This window comes from Anser brachyrhynchus, assembly GCF_964034855.1.
Source record: "Anser brachyrhynchus genome assembly, chromosome: 4".
In the NCBI taxonomy this organism is placed as follows: domain Eukaryota; kingdom Metazoa; phylum Chordata; class Aves; order Anseriformes; family Anatidae; genus Anser; species Anser brachyrhynchus.
Window position 1 is genome coordinate 39930258 of NC_137698.1, and position 25062 is coordinate 39955319.

A 25062-nucleotide genomic window follows, 5' to 3' on the forward strand; every position below is an offset into this window, starting at 1 on the left:
ATGAGGACATGTAGACTTTATTGGTGAGTAGTGTAGTACTCATCCCTCTGAATATTTAGAAGTTATAATAAGTTTAATAAGTTATTATTGAAATTATTGTGCAAATTAAAAAAAAAAAAAGGTGCTGTTTTTCATGAGTGCAGGAACCAATTCAGGAGCCACAGGGTGGTGTTATAAGTATTGTGTTTGTGCACAAAAATCTATTTCAGAGCCCACTAGAAGTGGGATTAGAAGCATCTAATCTGTAGCAAGAATGTTTTCTGTATCTTTAAAAATTTTTTTTTGAAACTGATACAGACTATACCTTTCATATTATAAAAGCCACTGAAAGCCACATCAATTTGGGTCAGAGACATTAAATAGTAAAAATTAGATTATGAAAGACAAGAAAGCTCTTAAGGTAAATCTTGAAGTACTCTCTTGTCATTTCACATGGGTGTTTGGTTCTGAAAGTCATGACATATACAGAGCTTCTTGACTATCTGATTCTGTCCTTCAGTTGTTTTATCAGTCTGTGTGGCTGGCCTGTTGTTTGACAAGATCCGTTGAAAACACTGGAGAATTTGAAGCCAGTTGGGTCAACAGCTTCACCATGTCTATAAGTCCATCTTTTCACAAGCAGAAAAATGTATGTCTGCAAAACTATCTCATGTCTTTTTTTGTGTAGATAAACAGTTGCGTAATTTCCTTTCAAATGCAGAAAATTCTGCGAACGCCTTGCTACAATTATCTTTAAGTTCAGTTTATACTATACAGTTTCCACAAGTGGAAATTTCCACATAAGTTAAATGCTTTTAAAGAAAATACTGATCCATATTTAATAAATGGGGCTCATAACACAGATTTCAGATTTTTAACATAATTCAATATGTATGAAATAAATCTGAAGCTTTTGGCTTTTGTCAAACTTACACATTTAAATAATCAGTTACATACAGTTCACCAATACTGCTTACCAGGCAGAATGCTACCAAATGAGAAGTATAATACAACTTTAGTTAATAATATGCCTAAGTGCAAATATTTTGAGTATGTGTATTTCTAACAAAATAAGATATTCTACTAGGTATTCTTACTCTATCAAGCCTTTTTAACTTCCCTTTTTATTTTTTATTTCTATTTTTGTCATTTTAAAACAAAATAAAACAGTAACCTCTAACCTCAGAACTCTGCATGCAATGCAATTCTGATGTGCCAAATGACTTTATAATCATAGCACCATTACCGAATGTTATTTTCTTGCTTCGTTAATAAAACTTATGACAACTTGATATCAGAAATTACCTCTTTGTTATTCCTTACTTAATAATGAACTAAATTGCTCATAAACTCTAAGCATAAATTATGTTTTTGGATAGAGCCATTTCACAGTTTCATACAAAAATGTTTTACAGCCTATATATTTTTTAAAAAGAACATGGCTGAAGATCAGGAGGGAAGACTGTCTATGCTTTGAATGTTTGCCATGTAATGGGAAATAAGTAAGCCTCTGAAGGAAGAAGGATATTATTCTATTATTCTTTCTCTGAAAATAACAAAACACATGCTTAAGGAAATTTCTAGTTGCTCTTACCCCTGTAGCAGTAGAAATCTCTGGGATTATCTCACATTTCTAGATCTTCTTTCAATAATTTGGTTTGTTTTACACTCAGCTTTCTGTAGCAGATGTGACCTTTAAAGGCCTAAGAAAAAAAAGTTACTAGACCACTTTTCAGTTCCAGGAAATGTTTTAGCACCCACCGGGGCTATCAGAACTCAAAACAAGTTGATTTTTCTCTTATCATTTCGTAAGGTTGTATAACTGTTTGTCCTTGCTGCATGAATGGCATTTCCAGCTTGAATCTCTTTGTTTCCAATTTCAGCTATAAGGTTTGCATCTGTAGGCTGTTACATAATAATTCATACATGGGCTTTTGTGCTGGCAACCACTCACCAGAATTTAAGCACTGTGCATCTGTGTCACTAGTTAAGTCTATCCTGTGTGGTTCTCTGCTGTCTGTCTTCAGGTAAATTGAGGTCACGCATCCCAGCTGTGTTTAACTCACTGTGTCTTTGGTGGAGCTCTTTGGTAAGTACAGATCATTATTCTGATTTTGTCTAAACAGACTAGAAAATAGCGTCAGGGGTTCTGGCTGTCCTTGGAAAGACACTGATTTGTCTGTCTGCTTGTGGGACTTGCTGTTGGTGTGGTTTCTTGTCTGTCTCATGCTTGGAGGGTGAGTTTCTTATTATGCATCTTCTCTGAGGATGTTAACTTTAAAACTGTCCCTAACATTATTCTTTGGGCTATTTAAGGATTTTTATTACTTCAGAAACTAAATTTAGAGGAACCTAAGTTAACTGTCTCAGGACTGTGATTAACCTGCCTTTTCTTAAATAGCATGCCAAACTAGTTGTGGGTTGGAGCATGGTCTCAAAGCTGAACTTTTTGGTGGAAAGGATGTTAAAAATAAATGTAGGGGGTGAGTCTGAGACAAGTAAAAGACTATTTATCTTCTTCTGCTGTGTTTGCTAACAAGTATTCTCCGTAGAGAGAGAGGTACTCTTTGTACTCTTGCCCTCTATATTCTTCTTTTTGCTCAGTTCGTGTGTCATGTACTGCCCATTTTGCAGGTAGCTAAGAAAGTTGCACAAGCTCCACACATTGAGGGTCAGCGGAAAGCAAGAGCTACTCCTTTCCGGAAGGTTGTACGTGGCTCAAAGTGCACAACCTTTTTAGTGATGCCATTTTAAATAAAAATGCAGCATGTAAAGGACAAATTGGAAATAAATATTTAGAATGCTTATATCAGCTATTACATCTCCCAATCAAATTGTGCAGGAAGACGTTGTGCGTTTAAAAAAAATATAGAATTTCTGAAAGAGTAAAATTTTTCTCTGCTTGTACTGGCAACATAAAACTTAACTTTTGAATAAGCTCTCAAGACTTCAGTTTTGTCCAATGTAATAGCTGTATCAAAATTTTCAGAGGAGCTATGTCTGTTTGACTAGCGCATCTCAGGTGTTTAAAAAGAGGAGAAGTTTGTTCTACTGAAGTAGCTCTAAAGAGATAAAACTCTTAGAATTTCCAAAGAGCAAGTTGTTAAATATTTTGGGGAGTGAATAACTTATTACTGCAAATGAGTCAGTTAATAATAGCAATAACAGATGTTCACTAACACAATTAAAATTAGGTGGCTAATACACAGAGATATTTTGGTCTGGCATCTTATTAAAAGAAAAATAGCAACAATCACCAAATATACTAGATTGATGTCTTCCCTTCTTTCCCATACTAAGTGTAATTAGGATCTCTGAGATCTAGTGACCAGTATAAATTTCTGTCTTTGACATTCGTTTGTGCAGACAAATGAAGACACCTTTATGTAAAATACTATCTTTCTTGTCTGCTAGAGAAGTATTCTAGACTTTAGCTTCCCGTCAGACATAAATCAAGCCTCAGAATACTTTGTGTCTTCTGAATATCCTGAGGAAAGATAAATTCATCAAGAACAATACCATTAGTGAATGCCTGGAGCCATCTTATTCTCTTATACCAATGAATAAACTGCAAGTATACAATCAGAGATTTTAATCAGTATTTGCATGGAGAAAGAAAACAAAAAGACTCCCAATGTCATGTTGTTCCTAAGGTTTGAGAAATATTCTAAGTTTTTATTACCCAGATCTGTCATATTTTTTTGTATCCCACAGCTTCTGACAATTATTTTGCTCCTAATTTGGGGTGTTTGATATTCATCAGGAGAGAAAGAGAGCTCCTGCTAAAGACAGCTTTTTTTTTTTTTTTTCTCTTAAAATATAAGCATACTTGATAGGTTTTGGTTTGCTTCTAGTACTGTATGAGAAATACCTGTGTAATCTCTGGCTAAAATTATTTTAAGAAAGTGATGAATGATATATGACAATTCATATGCTTGCACTTGTTTGCATTTTCTGTTTCATCACGAGCTATACAATGTTTTAAGGTAATTTTACCTGAAATTCTGACTTCCATAAGCTTAAATGCATGTTTGTACTCAGATACATATGTGTGTTTGTAAGCTTTTGCTCACTGAATAAAAATTTAGGTACATATTATTTTCAACATAAAAAGCTGCTAAAACTTTGTGTTCAAGTTGGCATTGGAACATGATCTAATGCATTCGTTACTATTTTAATTAGCCTACTTATATATCCAGAGAATAATAAATTGACTTATGTTTAGAAGCATAAGAACTAGTAAAAAAAACTTAGTACACCTGTTATTAATCAGTGCAACTAAGAAAACAACAAAGCACAACTACAAGGAATGGAGAGAGAAAAATAAAACTGAGGTCAAGATCCATAAGCCAACTAAATGGTGGTATAAAAGGTTACATAAAGGTCCCATTTTCTTTTTCTAATTTTACATGACTGTTTGGCTTAGGATTTTTTTTTTTTATTGCTTCCTTCCACTGCAGTCTTAACCCCTTCTGAATCAGCTCAGTATTGTCCATCTTAACATTTTTCTCTGTAAGTATTTGTTCTACTTTTGTGCATAGCATGGTTTTAAACAGTTATTTTGGCCACAGACAGAATAGACTCAGAGTAATAATATTATGCCATTAGTTTTTATTCACCAAATTACTACTGTTATTCTTTCTTTTACATCTTTACTAAGTAGAAGTCTTTCTGTAAATATTATTTACAGAAAGCATAACATGCTAAAAGGTAACAGAAATTTGAGAAGTCTGTCAAAAAGTGGTGCCCTAAGCCTGTAGGAACCGTATAGGTTCTGTTATAGGGGACCTGAGAGATCGTTGTTTCCTACTCCAGAAGAAAACCTAGTTAACATTTTCAGTTGTGACCAGGAGGTGCAACCTGAGAAGGGATAAAACTATGACTAAAAGAGTTGAATATTGATCCCAGCTGTGTCTTCAGCAAAGTTTATAAGTGATATGATGCAATCAGATTTTAGAAATGATTATGAACTGACTTAATTGAAATTAATGCTTTAAAATGTGTAACAGAGAGGAACGAGGATACCAACATATAGTACTCCCTAAATCTTGGCTATTGTACAATGAAAGAAAAAGAAAAGAAAATCAACTCTGTTTTCCTGAAGAAATTTTTGCTTGCTCTAACAAACAAGGAAGTATTGCTACTTTTCATTTTCTCCCTAGCTTTTTGCAATAGTGGATGTAAATTCACCTAGCTCAGAATGTTTAAATTTATCAGTGATTCCTATTGGAAGAGGGACTCCTTATATTCCCCAGGCTAATAAATTGGGATTTGGAGCTTTTCAGGGTTAACTGTTCCTAGTGAGATTAATCACATTAGTCTCAGTTTCTATTATTCTTCCTCAAAATCAGGTCACATACTTTAGTGCCACTTTTTACTGTTTCTCTCAATAATATCTATGTGTTTGGTGTGTCTGTGGTTTTTTTTATTATTATTTTCTTTTATGTATTTATTTTTTCCCCATATATCAATTTTGCTATAAGTACTTAAAGAAAAAAGCCAAGGGGAAATACTAGAAATACAAGACCTAGTGATTTAGTATAGGAAAAAGATTTTACAATCATCTCCTATTATATAGTCTCATTTCTTTACTTCTATTCCTTACATAGCCTGCACAGATAATATGAGTGATATTTAGAATGCTTTTCAGAGCTTCTCAGAGAAATCGTTAACTACATATAAACTGGACCTGAATAATCACTATTCTCGGTAGTTTCTATTCTGTATTTGTGTCCTTTTGAATATATGTTCAATTCAAAGCAGGAATTTTTGTGTGCTATATGAAATGATATGCAAATGAATTGATATACAAATTGATGTACAAAAGAATTTCTGTTCTACGGTACTTACAGTTATTCATAGTTTAAAACTCAAAATTGGGTTGGGAAAGAGGATAGTCTCTTAAAACAGATAAATATAATGCTTTTTAAAAAATTAAAATGTGCCCTTAAATATCTCTTCCATCTTTAAAATAAAATACAAGAGTACTTTGTTAGATATTTGCTGAACAAAAGTTTAAATATTGTCACAGGCACCTACTTGGAAAGTTTTTTAGATGCATGTGGCAGTGGCAGGATTGAAATGATATACACTCTAAGTGCTTTATTATTAATACTTTTTGCTTCTGAGATTAATATACTTTTACATACATGTCACTGAAGTTCTTCTTCCTCTGATCAGTGGAACAATCAGTAATCAAGCTTCAAGGAGGAATGGGATTTTATTGGATATTCGTTCCCAGCAAGTGATATCTAAATACAGTATTTTTCTTTAATTCTAATATATAGATAGAGTAAGAACATGATATTCAGTCCTTTGGCTTCACTGTGAAAACCTATGATATGCCATGTTCTTGGAGGTTAAGTAATTTGTAGAAGGAAATTCCAAAACCTCACAAGATCAATGATAACAGTCAAAGTAGGTGAAACCTGCATTTGTAGCTCAGCTAAGCTCCTCTTTTTTTTTAAATAAAATTTATTTTGTTGTTTTTTTCAAATGTAATTTCCTTTGGCAATGAAAGCTTCCACTATCTTTTCAAAGGGCTGGGGTCTTATAAAATTTTGGTCTTTTTCCCAGTTACTTTTGACTATTCCATAACATGTTAATTTGCATATGATACCATTAGAAAAATAGTGTGGTGACTTGTTGCCCTTAATGTTATTGAAAACTTCATTTATACTTTTCAGGCAAAATTATGTCTTGAAATCTTTTAAATAAATTGGTTAAAAATTGCATTGCATTGATTACCCAACCTTACTTACCTGAGACGTGATTATATAAAATAGGGTAATCCGTTCCCTAGCTCTAACTTGGTTAATAAAGTACCTAATAGGAGTTGCCATGGTAATCAAAGTTAGAAAAGTACTTCTGACAGGAAAGCAGAAAGCAGAGGACTCCTTATCTTGTGATTTTCTGGAGCAGTGGTCTGCTTCAATGATTTTACAGCTAGTCAGAAAAAAAACAGTCTGATGTTTAAAAGCCTTGCATTCCATAGAATCATAGGATGGCTTGGGTTGGAAGGAACCTTAAAGATTGTCTAATTCCAATCCCCCTGCCATGGGAAGGGTTACCACCCACTAAGTCAGGTCACTCAGGGTCCCATCCAACCTGGTCTTGAACACCTTCAGAGATGGGACATCTGCAAATTCTCTGGTCGCCCTGCTCCAGTGCCTCACCACTCTATCAGTAAAGAATTTCCTCCTATAATCTAAATCACCCCTCTTTAGTTTAAAACAATTTCTCCTTGTCCTATAACTGTCTGCCTCTGTAAAAAATAATTCTCCATCTTTTTCATAAACCTCATTTAATATGTTCAGTCCAGAAATACTTCTAAATTTCATGGAAATTACTCCTCCCCCTATTTAAAGCTCTTTCTGTTTTACAGTTCTGAGTTGCAATATTTTGCTTGGCATAGAGAAAATAATAATAATAATAATAATAAAGATGTGGGACTAAATTAATAGATTTTGAACACAATTAAAGTTAAGGGACCACAGTTCTTACTCCCTTGATTGGAATCAGGAATTTAGGATTCTTGGCTTTTTACTTAGTAAGAAAATAAATGGTCTATAGAAAAAACTATCTAGGTTATACTTTAGGTACATTCTTTTCTTCATTTTAAAAGTTTAGATTGTAAATACTAAGGACAGCAATATCTGTGTCTCGCTCAAGGTTGTCGGGAAATAACTCATTGGAAATCCCCAGTGACAATATCTCTCCTGCAGATATTGTATTCCCTATTTTTATTAAATCTAACCTACAGTTAATATGATAATACATAATAATATTGCAAAAATATAGATCTAACTGAACTATATTCCAGCAAAAGAAAGCTCAGATTTGCAGTGGAAAAGTAAATGTGAGCCAAGAAATTCAGTGCTTTTGTTTAGAAGAGAAAAATGTAATTTAAGAACCACTTTTAAAAAAAAGTGGTAAAAACATTATTATAAGACTGGTGACTTGAAAGCATGCATGTAATTCTGTTTGGATAGATATTGTTTAGTGAGTTCATTAAATGTGAGGAAAAAGATCATGATTTTCAATTAGAGAGAATATGTGGTTCTTTGTGGACAAATGAGCTGTGGCAGAGCCCACACTATAGAGCTGTTATGAATCTAAGACAGAAATAATTTCTAAAGAAAAGGAAAAGTATCTGAAAGAGTCACATGGAGAAAGAATACATCAGACAGTTGTAGATACAGTGCTACCATCTCAAACTATTTTGGGACTCAGGATTCATAGAAATATATAACAGTAAAGGCATGTTATCCACTATTTCTAAAGGTAAAGAATGACTTTTCAATATTCCAAACAAGTATTCCAAGTATTTACAATAGCTGTTAAATGACCAGTGTTGTTACACTGTGCAATGCATAACATAATATTTCTTATTCCTTAGTGTAAATGTTTCTGTGGAATGTAACAGACAATTACCAATAATCAATTTTGCATTGATAAAAGAGTATCAGTATGTGAATGAATGATCAATGTTAATTATTTTTTTAATCTTTCCCTCTTAAAAAACAAAACAACAACAAAAAAACTTCCACTCCTTGCTCTGCTTCAGAAATAATTTAGATATCCAATCTCACAGCACACACAGCAATAATAAAGAGTGAATAGGAATGGGAGCAATTCATCAAGAACTCACTGGCTGGAATTTGTTTGCCTACATGATTTAAGCAAATATTAATAAAATTCAAAATCTGTTCACATCTGGTCTTGGGCAGGAAGTTGGACCAAATTCATCAGGCTGTGTTTGTAAGTAATAATTTGTCCAACTCTAATTAAAATCCACTAGTGATCACAGTGTTATATTGGAACTAAATAGAAAATAATCTAAAACATAAATTATGGGTGTTTCTTCTCCTATTATGCTGTACAGATGAGCTGAATCATATTTTAAATCAGAAAATTAACACTTTTCTTTGATTTTGGGGATTTTTTTTTTTTAATCAAGAAGTAATAGATGCTTCCTTTGTAATTAACATAAGAGAGAAGGACTCAATATTCTAGTCCAGATTCTACTAAAATAGCAAGAACTACACTGAAACACTGTAGAGGTGTTTATATGCAACTTAAAATTTGATATGGCAAGGTATGCTTGATTATTTATTGCATAGAGGACAGGGTAAGTCAGACATGTTGGTGAGACCCTCCCATTGAGTCACCAGGTTCAGATTGGACCCCACTGATTTCTAAACTCATTGAACCAAAGAGGGAACGAGCCTAGGTACAGATGAATTCACTCCTAGTCCTAGGCTGGGTCAGCAGTCTAAGGACTGTATGTCTAAGGATTATATGTGCTCAATCAATCTAAGATAAAATCCTAGTGAAGCTTACAAGGTTTAGCAAACTATTAATCATTTACTGAGGATCTTTTGTGGCAAGGGGAGATCCTGTCATGCAGCCATCTGCTGTGCAGAAGAGCTCACAGGGCTCTTGGCCTGCTCACTATTTATGGGGTAAGATGATGGACTAATGGACATGTTGGTGGGTTTTCTTGGCACATGCTCCATTGGCCCTCAGCTGCTGAGCAAGACGTATGTTTGCTGGTTTGAGCACCCAGTTTGAGACAATATTGTGATTGCTGTCTGCATGAGCAAGGCCTCAGCTGTAGCCCGTATACTAGTCACTATCTACCTGAGCAAGGCCTTGGGTGCAATGGCCAGTGTTTCAGCAAGGCAACATCCAGACTGAAGGCGAGGGGAGTAGAGGGGTGGGAACACACCATCACATAGAGTCATGTTAGTAATGAATAAAATGAATGGAAAAATACTTAAGAGCATATTCAAAAAGTCTTACAGTACAAGGTTATTTGTGTGCAGCTGAGTAACTGTCCAGAGTAGAATTCTTGGATGGAGATTGGGTGAAAGGTTTTCTGTTGTAAGCTGGATTTGCTTCCCATCAGTTGGAAGGGAAAAAAAAGTTTTTATTTTTATTTTTTGTAATATTTTAATTTGTTTTGGGCCAAATCGTCAAGTCCCTAGACAGTCTTTGCTTCTACAAAACTCCTATTATCAGGAATATTTCTGTTGATTAAAGAATAAGTCAAGGAATTTTGCCCTGCTATTTAATTAGTAAATGTGTCACTTGCTGGAAGGATATCCCAGTAGTAACATTACATAGCTCTATGGTTAGACTCATTCATAGCAGGCAAACCACATACTGTGGCAATGAAAGCATGGGATTAAAAAATTCTAACTGTGACTTATGATACCTAAGCATCAGCTTTATAAAGCTTTCAAGTTAATTTGGTTTGAAATGTCAAGGGAAAAAGAAAAGGTCTGCTATGTGTGTAAATACATATAACATATAGATGTAGGACAATCTTTGTGAACAATGTTGACAAGAACTTAAGCAGGTAGAAGAGCAATGCAGACAGAAGTAACAGCACTGGTGTGTAACCAAAATTTGTTAAGCTGGTGAAGTTAGGAATGTGGATGAGGGAGGCATGAGCAGAGTGACAAGCATGGGCTTTGAGCAGAAGGAAACTGTTTGAAATGTAATGCCACCAGTTTTTATAATAAAGTTCTCCAGCATCCCTGCCTGCTTTAAACATATTATTTTAGGCATGATAATTTTTAGAGATACTTCCAGATGCTGAAATGCTGCTGTAACGTTTTTAGTATCTTCTGTTCTTACTAAGGCAACAAGGTTGAAAGATATTGAGCAATTTCTATCCCCTCCTAGAATTAAGACAATTAAAAACACCGTTTAAGGTACATTTTGCTTCTTTACCCTAGCACAAAGCTTTTCTTAGAGTAGAAGTTGACTGTGTCAGCAATCCTGTGACAGTATAAGGGACCACAACCAGTCAAAAGGAATGCAGTCCAGTCCATATATTTGCAGACTAAGCAAGAAATATCTAGCAAGTGCTCTGGCAGTTCCCAACTGCTTTAACAGTCTTAGCTAGGCTTGACCAGAACTCCTTCAGAAGGAGAGAATAACAAGGAAACTTTAAAGATTTCTTGGTACATATGGATATGTTTTATTTTCCCTGAAAATTGATCTGCTGTAGCTGATAATCTGGCTCCAAGCTTACTGGCCCATTAAGGTGACAGTTCTAACTTTGTGTTGGTCACTCCTGCACCATTATGAACCTCCTGAGTTTCCTAGCTTTATCTGTGAAGAATAAAATGCCTAACAAAAATTAGGCACCAGAAATTAGATGGCTGTTTTAAGGGTTTTTGAAGAGGTAAAAGGAATAGGAGAGTTCCAGAAGGCAAAGACCTGAAGGACAATTGGTCTGATTTCAAGTGTTAGCGATTTGCAACATCTGGATATCAATTACAAAGTCATTTCCAGAGCTTAGATTTCGGCTGGGATAAATGAAATAACATTCAGGCACTTTAACTGAAGTCTAGGGAAGATTGACTTGGTATGACAGTGCATTTAGAGGTATAATTGTTCGTAATACAGGGTAATATAACTTGGTAATATTAACAACAAGCGAAGAAGCAGGAGTAATATTGATAAGAAATAGTAACCAAGGGAAGATTCCCAATATTTTTTTTTCAGATATGTTCACACTTCCCCCCCCCAAAAAACATTTCTAACTAGTATCTAGTATTTCAAGTCAGAACAATAATACTTATCAAATACAGTACAGTTTGCTTTAGTTCTGTTTCCTTGCATTATCTCTGTTACAGACTTAATAATCCAGTCACATCCAAATATCTCAGTTTTACAATCTGTCCAAAATATAAAACTTTGTTGCACCTGTTCTTCCATCTATTATGCATTATAAATTCTCCCTCTTACTCTATCATTTATTTTATTTTAGAAGCTTACCCATGGCCCAAAAGTTGTTTCTACAAAGTTATAGCAATGAAAGAAACATTGGATAAAGGCTGTACTACAACTGTAAACATTTTAAACGAATATTTCATCTAAAATCAAATGTACGGTTCTTATTGCATTTGGTTGCTACACAGATTGCAAGACTCATGTTCTTTCTCAGTATAACATCAATAAGCTATTTTCTCTAGCAGCTGCTCGCAAGCTTGGTTTGTTGTGACTATTAACCCATAGAAAAACTACTTCAGTATTGGTTCTTACTGATGAAAAGTCCCAAGGCATCTTGATTTCTTGCAGTTATTGTTTGGCATTTTTTGATTAAAGATGTTTATATTACTATCAAGTGCTTTAACAATTTGTAATAACTATAAACAATTCTTGCAAATATTTTATACTAATTTTCATAATCAGCTCTCTATTTTCTGTCATATGATTCTGCTACATTTTGGTTTTGAAGTTTTTATATTAAAAAAAAAAGTTTGACATCAGAAATATTTTTCCCACCTTGAGCTTTTTACTAGATTCATAAATGTATGTGTAATCTTCTATAAATGTATCTACATATATATATATAAATACACACAAATGTATATATACGTATTCCATTCAATATTTATTTGAAAGATAAATCTTTTGTAGTCTTCTATGAAAATAGCAGAAATAGGAAATCCCCAAATAGTGAAAGTTCAGTAGTGACTGTAAGAGTATGTGAGGCTGAGACTTCATACATGGCTTGCAAAGGTTTAATACAAGGGAAATACTCTGGCAATCTAAGCTACTTATTGTTTCTAAGCTGATTTTTTTGGTTTTGATTTGGAATTCTACCAAGGACTAAGAAATTCTTGTAATGAAAATTTTCTGTCAAAACTTCTATGTGTGAAAAAAGTTCTGAGGAGTCTTTTTCCAGCTAAATATCATTGTTGAAAAAAGTCCTAACTGACTTAAAATAATGCAAGTAGTACAAGGCTATGACCAGGCTAGAGTCACACGTACATAGGTAGTTTTGTTCTATAAAAGGTCACTAGTAGACACAACTAAAGTATTCATGGAAGTCGATGAAGCTCTTTATAATGCAGGGATCATTAGGGTAAAGTGCTGAGAAACACATCAGACTTTGTTCAGTTCTGCCACATTATATTTAGTGTTGCCTAAACATTCCTTATGGGTAGGAAATTTAAGCTAAAAACATTATTGCTCACAGTGATTAATAGTGACAGATACTGACAATGGTGGCACGCTTTCTGCACTGTTTGCTTTAACCATGTCCTTGCTGTTTGCTTTGAAAGTTTTTTTTTTTTTCTTCTAGAAGTACTATAACCTCAAGTTCAAAGGCTTGAAATAGTATTTTTCTAGACAGAAAAATGTTTCCATCAAGAAGAGCTTTTTTTAAATAAGAATACCCTTTATGCGAATTCTAATTCCATAATAATTCCAAATGCTAACAGTTCTACTTTGCATCTTTATCTTTTTAGTGAACAAGTGTATAAACCCTTTTTTTTTTCCAAGTGCAACAGTCAAAGCAGCACTTACGATGTAGTACACTTACGTTGACTGAAAAAGGAGAAAATCTTAAACTCTAGCAGAGTCCCTAGATTATTATAGAGTTCCTTATTACTAGAAATGGTTCTTTATCCCAACTCTGAAAACACACAAAAAAAACCCTTCACTTTTGAGTTTGCCATGCCCAAAATGATAATCACAGGCAGCAAATAGCAAGAAACGTCCTGCTACCTAATAGGTTTCCTGTTATATTCTTAGGTTTTGTATCCTGTCGACAGTCATTTCATGAGAAATGCAGGTAGGTAGAGGTATTAGGTAGAACTGGCTACGGACTGAAAGTTATGTTTTGATTGCTGTGTTTCAATGAAGTCACTTTGTCTATGGATTTGTCCTAAAACGAATTTTCTAACAAAGCATTTAGAAACTGGATCTACAGAAATATAAACACATTTGTATTTGTGAACATCTGAGAGAAGTCTAGACTTCCACTTTGTGGAAGTATCAGTGAGCTGTCATCTGCTTTGCCTCAGCTTGTTGCTGAGAAACTCCTCAACGAGGAGTTATTGTAATGAGCAAAATCACTTTTAGAGTCTTTTCAAACAGTAGGATTATTTTGCCTGTAACTAGTACAACACTTTAACTGTGCATTCTTTGTTATCACAACTGATACATACAAATTATTTCTCTGACTTTAAAAAACACCCGTTCCCACAAACTACAAATGCAGTTGTATAAATCAGAACAGATGGTGTTTTAGAGTGAAGATGTGCTAAATTTCTATGAAGGTATAGTTACTGGGATACTGTGTTGTGACAGATGTTAGTAAGAGCTTATGAGTTTGTTTTGTTTTGTCTTAATTTTCTTTATTGTAGCTTTGTAGTGTACCTTGTACAGTTTGAAACAATATAATCCTATTTTCCTTCAGAAACTTCCAGTTTGGGTGTTACATTTTCTTCACAGAGATTCTTGAATGTTCCTGAGTTTTCAACCACTCGAATATTTAAATTATCTTTTCTAAGAAGAATTTGACTACAGAAGTAAAATCTAATAACATATACCTCTGTTTTTATTCCTACAGACAAGAAAAGATATATCTAAAGGAAACAGTCGAAAGAGTTCCAAAAATGAGAAAATCATACACTTCTGTACCATGCTCAACAGACTTGAAGTCTGATAGAGCGTGTGGGAAAGTGAATCCTTAACTTGACAGATCTTTACTTAGAATGGCCCTGTTAATTAGGGAAATTTAAATCCAGGTGATATTAGGCGGAATGCTCCATCTCACCTCGACTTCCAGATAACAGAGAGAAGCTTTTAAGGGTTTTCCACAGCTGTGTTGAACTGAACTCATAAATGCACAAGAAAATTATGAACTTCTTGCACAATATTTTTTGCATGAGTCTAACTATGCCTAGTCAACAGCCTGCTTTTTTTTGCCTCAAAGTAGACTAAGTAGGAACTTTATACAGAAAAGTTTCAAAAACACGGCAAGCTAGTTGCAAGAATCGATTATATTGGGGACTTTTGGATACTGATTTTTTTTTATTTTTATTTTTTCTGAATGCAGTTTTGTGTTTTCCCCTGTGTTCTAGGGCCACTGGATGCCGAAACGACATTGCCAACCAAGATTCTCTAGAGAGAATTTCTCAGACGGGAATGATCTCCCAAGGAAGTGGACTAAGTCTCAACCACCTTGTTCTCTGCAGTTTTCAGTTCAGTTAAGCTCTGGGAATTGCAGGTACCAGCTTAAAAGAACATCCACTTTAAAGACTAAGGTATGAAGTAGGAAAGGATTTTCTTACTCTCAGATCTGCTCTGAGAAATTGAGGATGTGTTCCTAAGGAAAGCAAAAGAAAGGAACTGTCTCAGAAATCAGCAGGATCACAGACAGTAAATGTTAAACAGAGACTAAAGATGATCTATACACAGGCAAGATAAAATTGAAGAGGAAGTTCAAATGAATTTGTGGGACTGAAAACAACAAAGACTCAAATTTAAGAGAAATGTCACTTAGCATGGAAAGCAAGTCATTTCGGTAATGTAGAGAATAGTCCTATAAAGAACAGAACGGCCATCAACAATCACAACAATGTGTATAGAGTGGGAGGATAAGGGATAAGAGGCAATCTTATCAGACCAAATGAGGGATAAATAGTAAAGATCCTCCAATGGGAAAACTGAGAAAGATTTGCTTTTAAATGTTTTAAGTCAAGTTAGCTTGTCTTCTTTGTGGACATAAGTATTTCTTAGTCACAGGAAACATTTATGTAATGCTGTCAATTTACATGAGATTTGTGTCTATAAAAAGCAAAATTTGAATACAAACCCTGTTTTAGGATTAAATACTAGACTAGCAATATTGTATTTTGCTCTTGTGTTGGTTGTAAGCTGACTCTGACCAGCCTAATTATATTATTGATACTGCTATTTGTACCATGCATAAACTTAGAAATAAATATGTGATCTTCCTTTCCGCAGGGAGATGCAAGTTTTGGTTTTGGCAAAGAATCAACCAGGAATTACAACAGAGAATTGAAGTTCAAGGCAGAAATTGAGCCAAGGTAGGCATCAAGTAGGTATTCACTTTCAAAATAATTACACAACCTAATGAACCAGAACTCTGTCTACACCATAGATTTGGAATTGCAGTCTTCATTAGCGTTTTGCAAAAGTACATCTTTGGTGGTATGCTTTTGATGGTCAGGTTGTGATTCCAACTGTTCTGGCAAAAACTCATTAAGTGTCAGTGAATAATAGGGGAATGAAAGAAAGCAGAAAAAATCAAGAGGCAATGATGAGCTAGTAAAGGCAAGATATATTTTCATTCTCTGTGTAAACAGAGTTGCAGTTGTCATTTCAATGCTAATGTATCAATGACAACTGGTCTATTAGGAGAGCATTTTATATCTGTATACTGTAACTTTGTGGGCATGCAGGCGGTGGGTAACATGCAGCAAGTATTAAATGGATAAATACGCATAAAGATTATATTTGGCAGGGTAAGATACAGAAGCCTGGCAGAGGGGCTCTTGGTGCCACAAAACAGCAAGCTCTGTGCATCTTGTTGGATTAAAGACTAGATTTGTGTCTTAGCCAATATAATGTCATGTTGAGTTATGTAAATCCCATCACAGAAATGAAAACACAATGCAGCAGCAGCATTCTTTGGCATGGGCTTTTCAGCTGTTTTCCTGAAACTGATTTGATGTCTTGCTACAGATTGTTTTTCCGTTGCAGCGCAACCACACTGTTAGTTAATTCCTTTTTTTTATTAGCATTATTCTTTTTTTCTGTCTTATTATGATGTAAACCCCACAGTTTAATAAATGGAATGTTTATTTTTCTTAAATGCAATTCTTTGGTAGAGCTAGAAAGTTGATATCATAGTACATAATAAAAACTATACTGCGCAGCAAGGGAGTCAAGTAACAAATTCTTATTCAGCTAACAAGTATTTAATGTGTAAGGCAAAAATCCTTACTGAAAGTAGGATATAAGTGTTCATATATTCAGACAGATTTTCTAATACTGTTTTAAGAGTCTGAAGATACTAGAGATGACCATTGACTGGTCACTGAGCTCAGTAATACCGTTCCTCAAAGATTATCTTACTAGTGGGCTCAGATGAGTTCAGAGTGCACATGGAAGGAAAACGAGAGCATGGGCTTATTTTGTGTCTCCTCTCTTGTGAGTGGGCAGGAGGAGGACAGCCAGACAGATGACAGAAAAAGACATACATGTCTTTGTCGCTGTGCTCAGCAACTGAAGAGGAAATCTTCCATTGGGAGAAAGGGGTTGAGCAGAATAAGACGGCAGTTCAGAGTGAACTGGGGGTGAGTGGAAACCTGTTTTCTGATGACGTGTGCCATGACTATCAATTTTTTCTTTGGTTAAAGTGTCCTAATTATAGCTCTAATCTAGCCCTAAGTGCTAAAGCTGTAATACCAAGGGTCAAGCCCTGCTTCTGTGGCATTTTATAACAAACGCTAAATCATTTTAAGGATGAAAGTTTAGACTCTGAGCATAGCTTTTGGAAGCAAGCTTAACTGCTCTCAGACTAAAATGCCTATAGATATCTTCCTTTCATTTTGATATATGTTAATACTAGGCCTAATGTAGCTAAAATAATGGGGAGTTTTCCTTTAGCTAAGCTTTTAAGGGCCCACTTTGTACATGACACTTACTTTGAACATCACGAAAAATAAATTTTTGAAAATGTCAACTTTAAGCCTTGCAGTGCATCCAGAAAAAGATTGTTAGAACGGCAAGATTATAGCATAAAGTTCTTAAGTTATATATACTGAAATTTATTTTCCTTTATAACATCTATGATGAATTCATTTATCAGTGAAAAATGTGAGCTTAGCAGCATTTAGTTTGCTAGCATTTTTTGATTTTATAGATCTACTTGCATTCACTTCTATGTTCAGGAATATCAAATAGCCATGTGGCATTTATTACTTGTCCTTCCAAAGCCACTTTCAAGTTTACAGTAAAATAAAAATTCAAATGGTATGTTGGGAAAGTCACTATTGCCTTTTAAGAGGGAATATTACATCAGGTGTGTTTTCATAAGTATTTTCCAATGGCACTACAATTCTCATGCCTTAAATCTTCAAAATGTTTTGGTTCAGTAGGTTGGTTTGACACTAATCATATGTAAAAGTGTTCTGCAAATGTGCAGTAATACTGTTTATTAAGATATGAAAAAACACTAAAAGCTTCCAGAACTGTTTGCTGCAGGAACAGTAGGTTGATTGCAACGGTTAGCAGTGATGACAACGGGCGTGAAGCTAAGAGAGGCCAAGGCTTATCTTGGTGTTAAAAGATTACCCACTTACACAAGAAGAGAACTAATTGGAATACTGTATCGATGACGCAGCTTTGAAGTCACTGCTCCAGGCCAAAGGTGATATGATTTCACTTGCTTGTAGATACAAGTTCAGCTGAACTCTTTGTCATTTAGCAACCCACCACAAAATAACAGTTTAGTTCCTATTCATCCCCATAATAGATGTCTCATTATTAGTTTATCAAAGCAATTCAAATCTGTATTAATAATCTATGATTGACTAGAGCTTTGTGAAAGTGCATTTGCACTCACTGTGACAAACACTAGATATCTCTGGACGTTCTGTAATTTTAGAGACAGTGGGCACAGTAACATGTTCTCATGTGCTTACTGAGCCTTGTGAGAAGGTGAACACATTTAAACGAAGACTGCCATGTGGATCTGAGAGTAGATTTTACCCTTATCTATAGTAGTAGCAAAAATTATTGTCTATATTAAGCCAACATTTAATTTAAAATATGTACCTCTGTTACTAATGTTAAATATATAAATGGAGAACCAAATTGAATTTTTATTACTTTGATATATTTTCGAAGACTCAGTTCACTTTAAAATTAGACAGGGTGAAAATATTGTAATTAAGTCTGAAATTATAATAATGTGTGCATTAATTTTCAAGAAAAGAGTGTCCTAAAACATGGAAAGCAAACCCAGGAAAACCTCAAAATCCCTGTGTTTCAACTCCCATGTAAATATGGTAAAGTTCAGAGAGATAAAAGACATTGTCCAGCAGGACTGAACCGCATGTGAAGAACCTGAGTCACAAACCCACTGGAAGAAACATATCTACCTCCAAATGGGATACAGAACAACTTCAGGGAAATGATTGAATGCAGGCTTTTGGAATACTTGTTGTTCATACCAAAAGTCAGTCAGCAGGTGTCGCTGAGGTCAGTGAATTATCTTATTGAAGTAGAGTACGTGGACTCAAATACTCTGGAGCTGGAACAAAAAAGTAGGCAGCCTTTCTTTTGTGGACACAGCTGGCCCTTGTCTTCAGAAAGAATCAACACTGTTACGTTAACATTCCCTTTTGCTAAATGCATGTACCTGGAATATGTGTATACTCCTTGGAAAGGAAGATGAAGTAGTAGATCCATTCCCATTCTTTTAGGTGTCAAACCTGTATCTCTGATGGTGTCCAAACCAATTTTCCTTTCGGTACCTGAAACCTGAGAACATCTAACTAATTCGTCTTTTGAAAAATCAACTCCATCAGTTATATTCTGAGAATCACTACTCAGAACCTGAGATATATCAGAGAAATACCTAGCTCCTTGATCTACTGGGAAAAACACAATATAGAAGCTAAGCTGGTGTTGGGAACAAAAAACACAAGTCGTGCCTGAGTATTTGTAGAAGCAAAACTGTAGACATTCAAGAGATAGTCAAATGAGTTTTCAGGTGCTATGAAGTGTACATTTTAGGTAGAAACTAAGTAAGGGATTGCTGGTATTAAAATTCAGATGATAAAATGAAGTCTTACTGTAGAAGTTTGAGTCTTGCTTGAATAATTACTCATTTGTGTGGCTCTGTAACTTAGTAACAGAGGACAATAACAGATTTAAACTGGAATTATAAATTATGCAATCTGGCCAAATTCTTACAATTTATCAGGTAAAGAAAATTGATTATTTTTTGCTTGTTGTTTTAATTTATTTAGTTTTATAATGACAATCTAAGTTAGAAAACTCCAGGTAAAATAAAAAAGGCATGAAGGAATCTATTTTGCCTGTTTTGTTAGGAATATGGTGTTATGCTCTTTGTGGAAAACCATGAAATTTTGATTTGAAAATAATAGAAAATTGAAAATAATAATTATATGTTGTAAAAATCAACAGAAATTTACTTTCATAATACCAGTTTACTTTAAATAAATAAATAAATAAATAACCATACCACAGATGTAGAAAAAATAACAGTCTTCAAGGGCAGAAAAAGTAAAGATTGCTAATGTCATGAGTGTCACACTTTATGAAATATCGTTGTTGTGTTGGGGTCATAAGAATGATAGCTTCACTTGCAAAAGAGTAATGAATCATATGTGGAAGGCTGGGGGGGGGGGGGGGAGGGGGGACACCTTTCATCTACACATTACTTTATTATTAACCAGAAAAGTTATTGCCTTATCTTGGAAACCTCCACTCCATCTGGAACATACTCCATGGTTGAAAGATCTATGAAGATGTGCTTCAGTGGAAGGAATACATTTATGTGAAAGCATCGCACCTGATGTATGATGCACTAAGCTTTGATTTCATGGTCTCATGCAGACTGCACAAATATCACTCAGTACAGCTTTTACTAGGAAATGACAGTCAGAAACGGATGAATAGGAACTAGATATCCTGTAATTTCAAAAGTTTACTGGCTGTATTTTAATTCACTCAGTTGTTTGGAAGTTTTACTTCTGGTAGGATAAGTCCTTATTCTAAATGACAATATAATAACACGTGAATATTTACCTCATAGTTGTCTCTGGTGAAGAGTGATTTTAATTTCCTTGTAATAACAAGCAGCAGTTGGGTGCTCTAAAAATCTAGATATTTAATTATGGGTGTGAAGAAAGAGGGCAATGCTTGGAGTTAACAACTGAACTAGATTAAAAAAAATAAAAATAAAAATTGAGTTTGGGTCTAAAGAATATACCAGATTGATATACACTAAAGGTATTACTGAACTGAAGAAGAAATTATAGCAAAGTCTGTAATAGTATACCAGTGAATAATTTCACCCAGCTCCCTCACGAACATTGATTTTAAGCTTTACTCTTTTGTCAAATTTTGGGTGACTTTTCACAGGAATAACAACCTCCCCTTTCACAGCTGCCTGCCATGTTTTAAAAGTCTTTGTAAAAGGATAGAAGCAATAAAAGTGCTCAGACAAAATACTGGCAAAACATTTCTCATGAGGCATCATAGTTCATAAAGTTCTCTAATCTTCACTGGAAACAAAGGGATCATCTGTATAGAAAATGCAGATAACTAGAATGGGCCTAACCAAGGGGTTCAGCTTTGGAAAAGTTGCATGTAATCTAGAAGGAGGCTTGAATATGGGAAGTGCTGGGTTACAGCACTTTGCCTCTTTATCTATCAGAGGTTCTACACAAACAGAATGAGCTAAGCTCCTTATTTATTTAATAAATAGTGTTCATTGTTATTTTGGTTCATTTGAGAACATAATACATTGCATACACTGCAAATGGTAGCAGCTATATATTATTAGCAATCAGTCTCTTAACTTCCTCTGTATAAATACTGAAGAGACTAAAAGGATCTTGGTGTGAATTTTTCTAGTTAAGCTTCATTAAAGCATATAATAAAGTAGCTAAAACAAGCATTTTATCCTGACTTCATGCTCAAAGCAATCTACTTTACAATAGTCTTCCACAAATTTGAAAGCTTTCTTTATTTGTGCCATTTGAACAAAATCGTATTTAGTTCAGTAAGCACTTGTGAAGTTCTCTATTTTAAAGCTGTTCAACAACTTTAATCTTTAAAATGAGGATGCACTTCCAGACCAAAATCAACAATTTGGGCCTCATGGGGTTGATCACGGATATCAAAACATACAGATTCAAAGTGTATACCTTTCTCATTTGAACAAATGAAGTAGATTATTAATTCTTTAGGTTGAACAATTGCTAAAGCACATGAAATGCACATTTTATGCCTGTCTCACTTGCTTACTAGTTAAATATAAACCAGATACTGAGGCTATTTCTAGACTTTTTTTTTCTAGAAATAAAAGCTAGAAAGCTTCCAGAATTAATATGTAGCCAAGATGCAGCTATTGTTAATACATTGCTGTTGTAAGACACTGTAAATAGCAATTAAGTCTTTGTGACATCACTGGCTTGGGGCCAGTGTTTGCAGTCTTCTGATATATCCTTTTAAAAACTGTGCTACACATTTCTTTAAACTCATAGGAATGCTGTTTAGGTTATCTATAATGATAAAATGTAATACTTATTAGCAGCCTGGAAAAGAGCTTGAATTTGAATTTGTGGTCTTTATCATGCATAAAGACCAGCATTTTTCCTTGGAGTTGAAAATGATGAGGCTGTTCTGTCCTACCTGGAGATCAAATACCATACGGAGCCTTGAATAAGTAGGTACAGTGTAGAATGAAAGTGTAATACAGAAACACATTAAAACATAGTCTAACGTTTTGGCCTTCATCTTTCTAATTGTTTTGCTCAGAAAGGAAGTAGTAGTACAATTTCAGAAAATACTATTTACTGTTAGGAAAATATTTTGCTTATAATAAATCAGTTAACTTTCACTGTAATAATTCTATCTTTTCCTGTCTAGAGTACTGGAATGTGTTGTCTTTGTTGTTTGTTTCTTTCGTTTTTAGCTTGTCTCTTTAGGCTTTATCTTGATAAGCATAGTCATTAACACAGTTATATTTGGAAAATGTTCACTGTTATTGAAAAGTCACACATTGGTGACAGCTGGTTCTGTCATAAGATAGTATCTGGTTTGCTGAATACTAAAACTGAGTTATAATACTTAAGTCTGTCTGACCTGACTGAATTTAGGTAAAGACGGTCAATAGCCAATAGCTATTAGTAAATTGGGTACATTTCTTAGAAAGATTTTGTTTTGATAAACTCCTTTCTGGTGTTTTTTTTTTTTTGATTGTTTGTTTTCTGTAAACATATGGTTTCATCCTGCAATGTGTTGACTGTCACTTGGAATCGACATCTTTATAGGTTGTGTCAGCCATAAGATTTCTGAAAACTAGTATTTCAGCTTTTATTAACATCACATAAAAACACTGAAAATGTGTTTAGAGAAAATTAATGATATGAAAACTGCTCGGTCTTATTTGAGTATTTCCTAGAGAAATGTAATAGATATAACAAATCTTCCAAATAAAAAATAAAATAAAAGTGAAACGTGAAAAGCTTTTTTCCTAAATAGTTAACAGCTAAATTTACTAAATTTAGCAATTAACTATTTTAAAGCAAGACTGTATACTTACATATGCAAGACTAATAGCAAAATGGCAAATACTCATTTTACATATGCTGAGTTTAACGAATTACTTTAAAAGCCATAAACTTCTTGGTGTTACAGGCATTAAGTCATGTGTTACTTACAGTGAAAACATTGATGTATAGATAAGTTTTGCCTCTGTTTTCCTTATTTTGTCATAATGCCATGCTTTTTATTTTAATTTTCTAGTGAATACAGAGAATGACACAAGCCTACTAGATGAATTAAGTCTACTGGAAACTTTGTCTGTTATGTTCCATTAGCAGAAAATAGAAAGAAATAATATCAAGACAATATCATAATTATCATAACATAATTAATTTTTGTAAATGTTTTTCAACAGTATTTTGTGCTATGTTATCATAATGAGATATATTATTGAACAGAAAGGAAATAGTCTATCCATTGAATGAAGTACCTAGGAAGGTACTTGAAGGAGCTTTAAAGGAATTAAATAGCTTTTTAGAGCCAGTTGGACCTGTTTTTAATACCTGAAATCAGTTCTCATCCTGTTTTCTAACAGGCACTACACAGGCTTTCCACAGTTGTTGTTGGTAGTGTCTATTCATACATCTAAAGAAGGCTGACTAGAAATTTTAACAATAGCTTATTAACTTTACAAGTCTGTAAAAATCAATTTTTATTTTATTTTTAATATGATAGTTTCAACAAAGCCCTCATCAGGATTTCACTGGAGTCTCTGGTCAAAGTCAGAAGTTCTACATCCTGTCTTCTTCTCTCTCCTTTTAATACTAGTTTCCATTCAACCCCGAACCTGAGGAATTCAAGCCTGAACGAGCACTGAAGTTGAAGTAACTTCTCAAAGGCAATGTTTGGTCTCTTCATCTCTGTGTGCCCTCTTTAGTTATTTCTCTCTGAAGTTCAGGTAAGCTGTTTTACAGATGGTTGTTTTACAGTTTTTCCCACCCAGTGTGGAAGTAATATAAGATCTTTCCCACCAGGTATTGTAAAAGGCATGAGATCTCTATCATTAATTCTTAGAGGGTCTAACAAATCTGGATGTCCTTTAGTCCCTGATGAAAAGGAAGAGATCAATAACATCTCCCTGAATGTGTGCAGGCATTTTCTAGCTACTATTTTCTGTTCCATCAGTTGTGATGGAATAAATAAACATCTTATTCTCAGATATCTAAAATTCAAGCAGCAATAATACTGAATCTGCTGTTGTAAGGTGTAGGTGCCCTTAGTTTCCTGTGATGAGCACTTCATTGTTTTAAGCACATTGTTTGCAGCCCATTAGCTGCAGCTAGGTCTGAAGACGCTGCTGTATGATAAACTGTTTGTACTACAATAGTGAAAAACACTTGTTGAAAAGTATTTCTTTGGTGTAAAATGTGGATAAAAAAATAGCAGATATTGTTTTACTGGTGTAGTGAATTACTGAATGTCCAGTATACCCTTTACCTGGATACCATGTTCTAAAATCAGGGATATTCCATTTGTAATTCTTTTTTACAAAGCGATGAGAACATAGCATTTTGTGGAACATTTTGTACTTTCATTGCAACCAAGAAAATATGAAATTCTTCTTCAGCAGTAGAAAGTCTAGCAGTTATCATTTTTAGTCTGGGGGAAAAATATTTAGGAAAAAATATTAATTTTTCCATTCAATTTAATTGACCACCACTGACTTTATACAGATTCAAGGTAAGGTAAGGTAAATAATATGAGCAACTAATAGCAGTCTTCCTGGTGACTCCTTTTCCAGTATTTCTCAATCAATTTTAAGAATCATTTATTATGACTCAAAACATTTAACAAAATCCTAAGCAAAAGAACACACTTTATCTCAAAAGGAAGTCATGTGCTTAGTTAGCTGTTAAACGCTTTTATGTACCACAATATATTGTATATATTTGTCTTCATAGATTCATTCTCATCTAACAAGAAGTATTATTTACCTTATAA

At 34.2% G+C, this 25062-nt stretch overlaps 2 protein-coding genes across 2 annotated transcripts in view; one reads left to right on the forward strand and one right to left on the reverse strand.

Annotated features, from left to right (window-relative positions):
* The window catches only part of LOC308194886 (uncharacterized protein), a 705306-nt gene that overhangs the window by 304671 nt on the left and 375573 nt on the right, over nt 1-25062 (reverse strand). The gene's annotated exons all lie outside the window — the stretch shown is intronic.
* Nucleotides 610-23964, forward strand: LOC308194890 (uncharacterized protein). Its single transcript, XM_080591440.1, has 7 exons — nt 610-628; nt 2007-2068; nt 14871-15053; nt 15757-15839; nt 16971-17111; nt 18022-18187; nt 23890-23964. Exons 3-6 carry the CDS (start codon nt 14880-14882, stop codon nt 18101-18103), a joined length of 480 nt encoding a protein of 159 aa, XP_080447566.1. The 5' UTR covers nt 610-628; nt 2007-2068; nt 14871-14879; the 3' UTR covers nt 18104-18187; nt 23890-23964.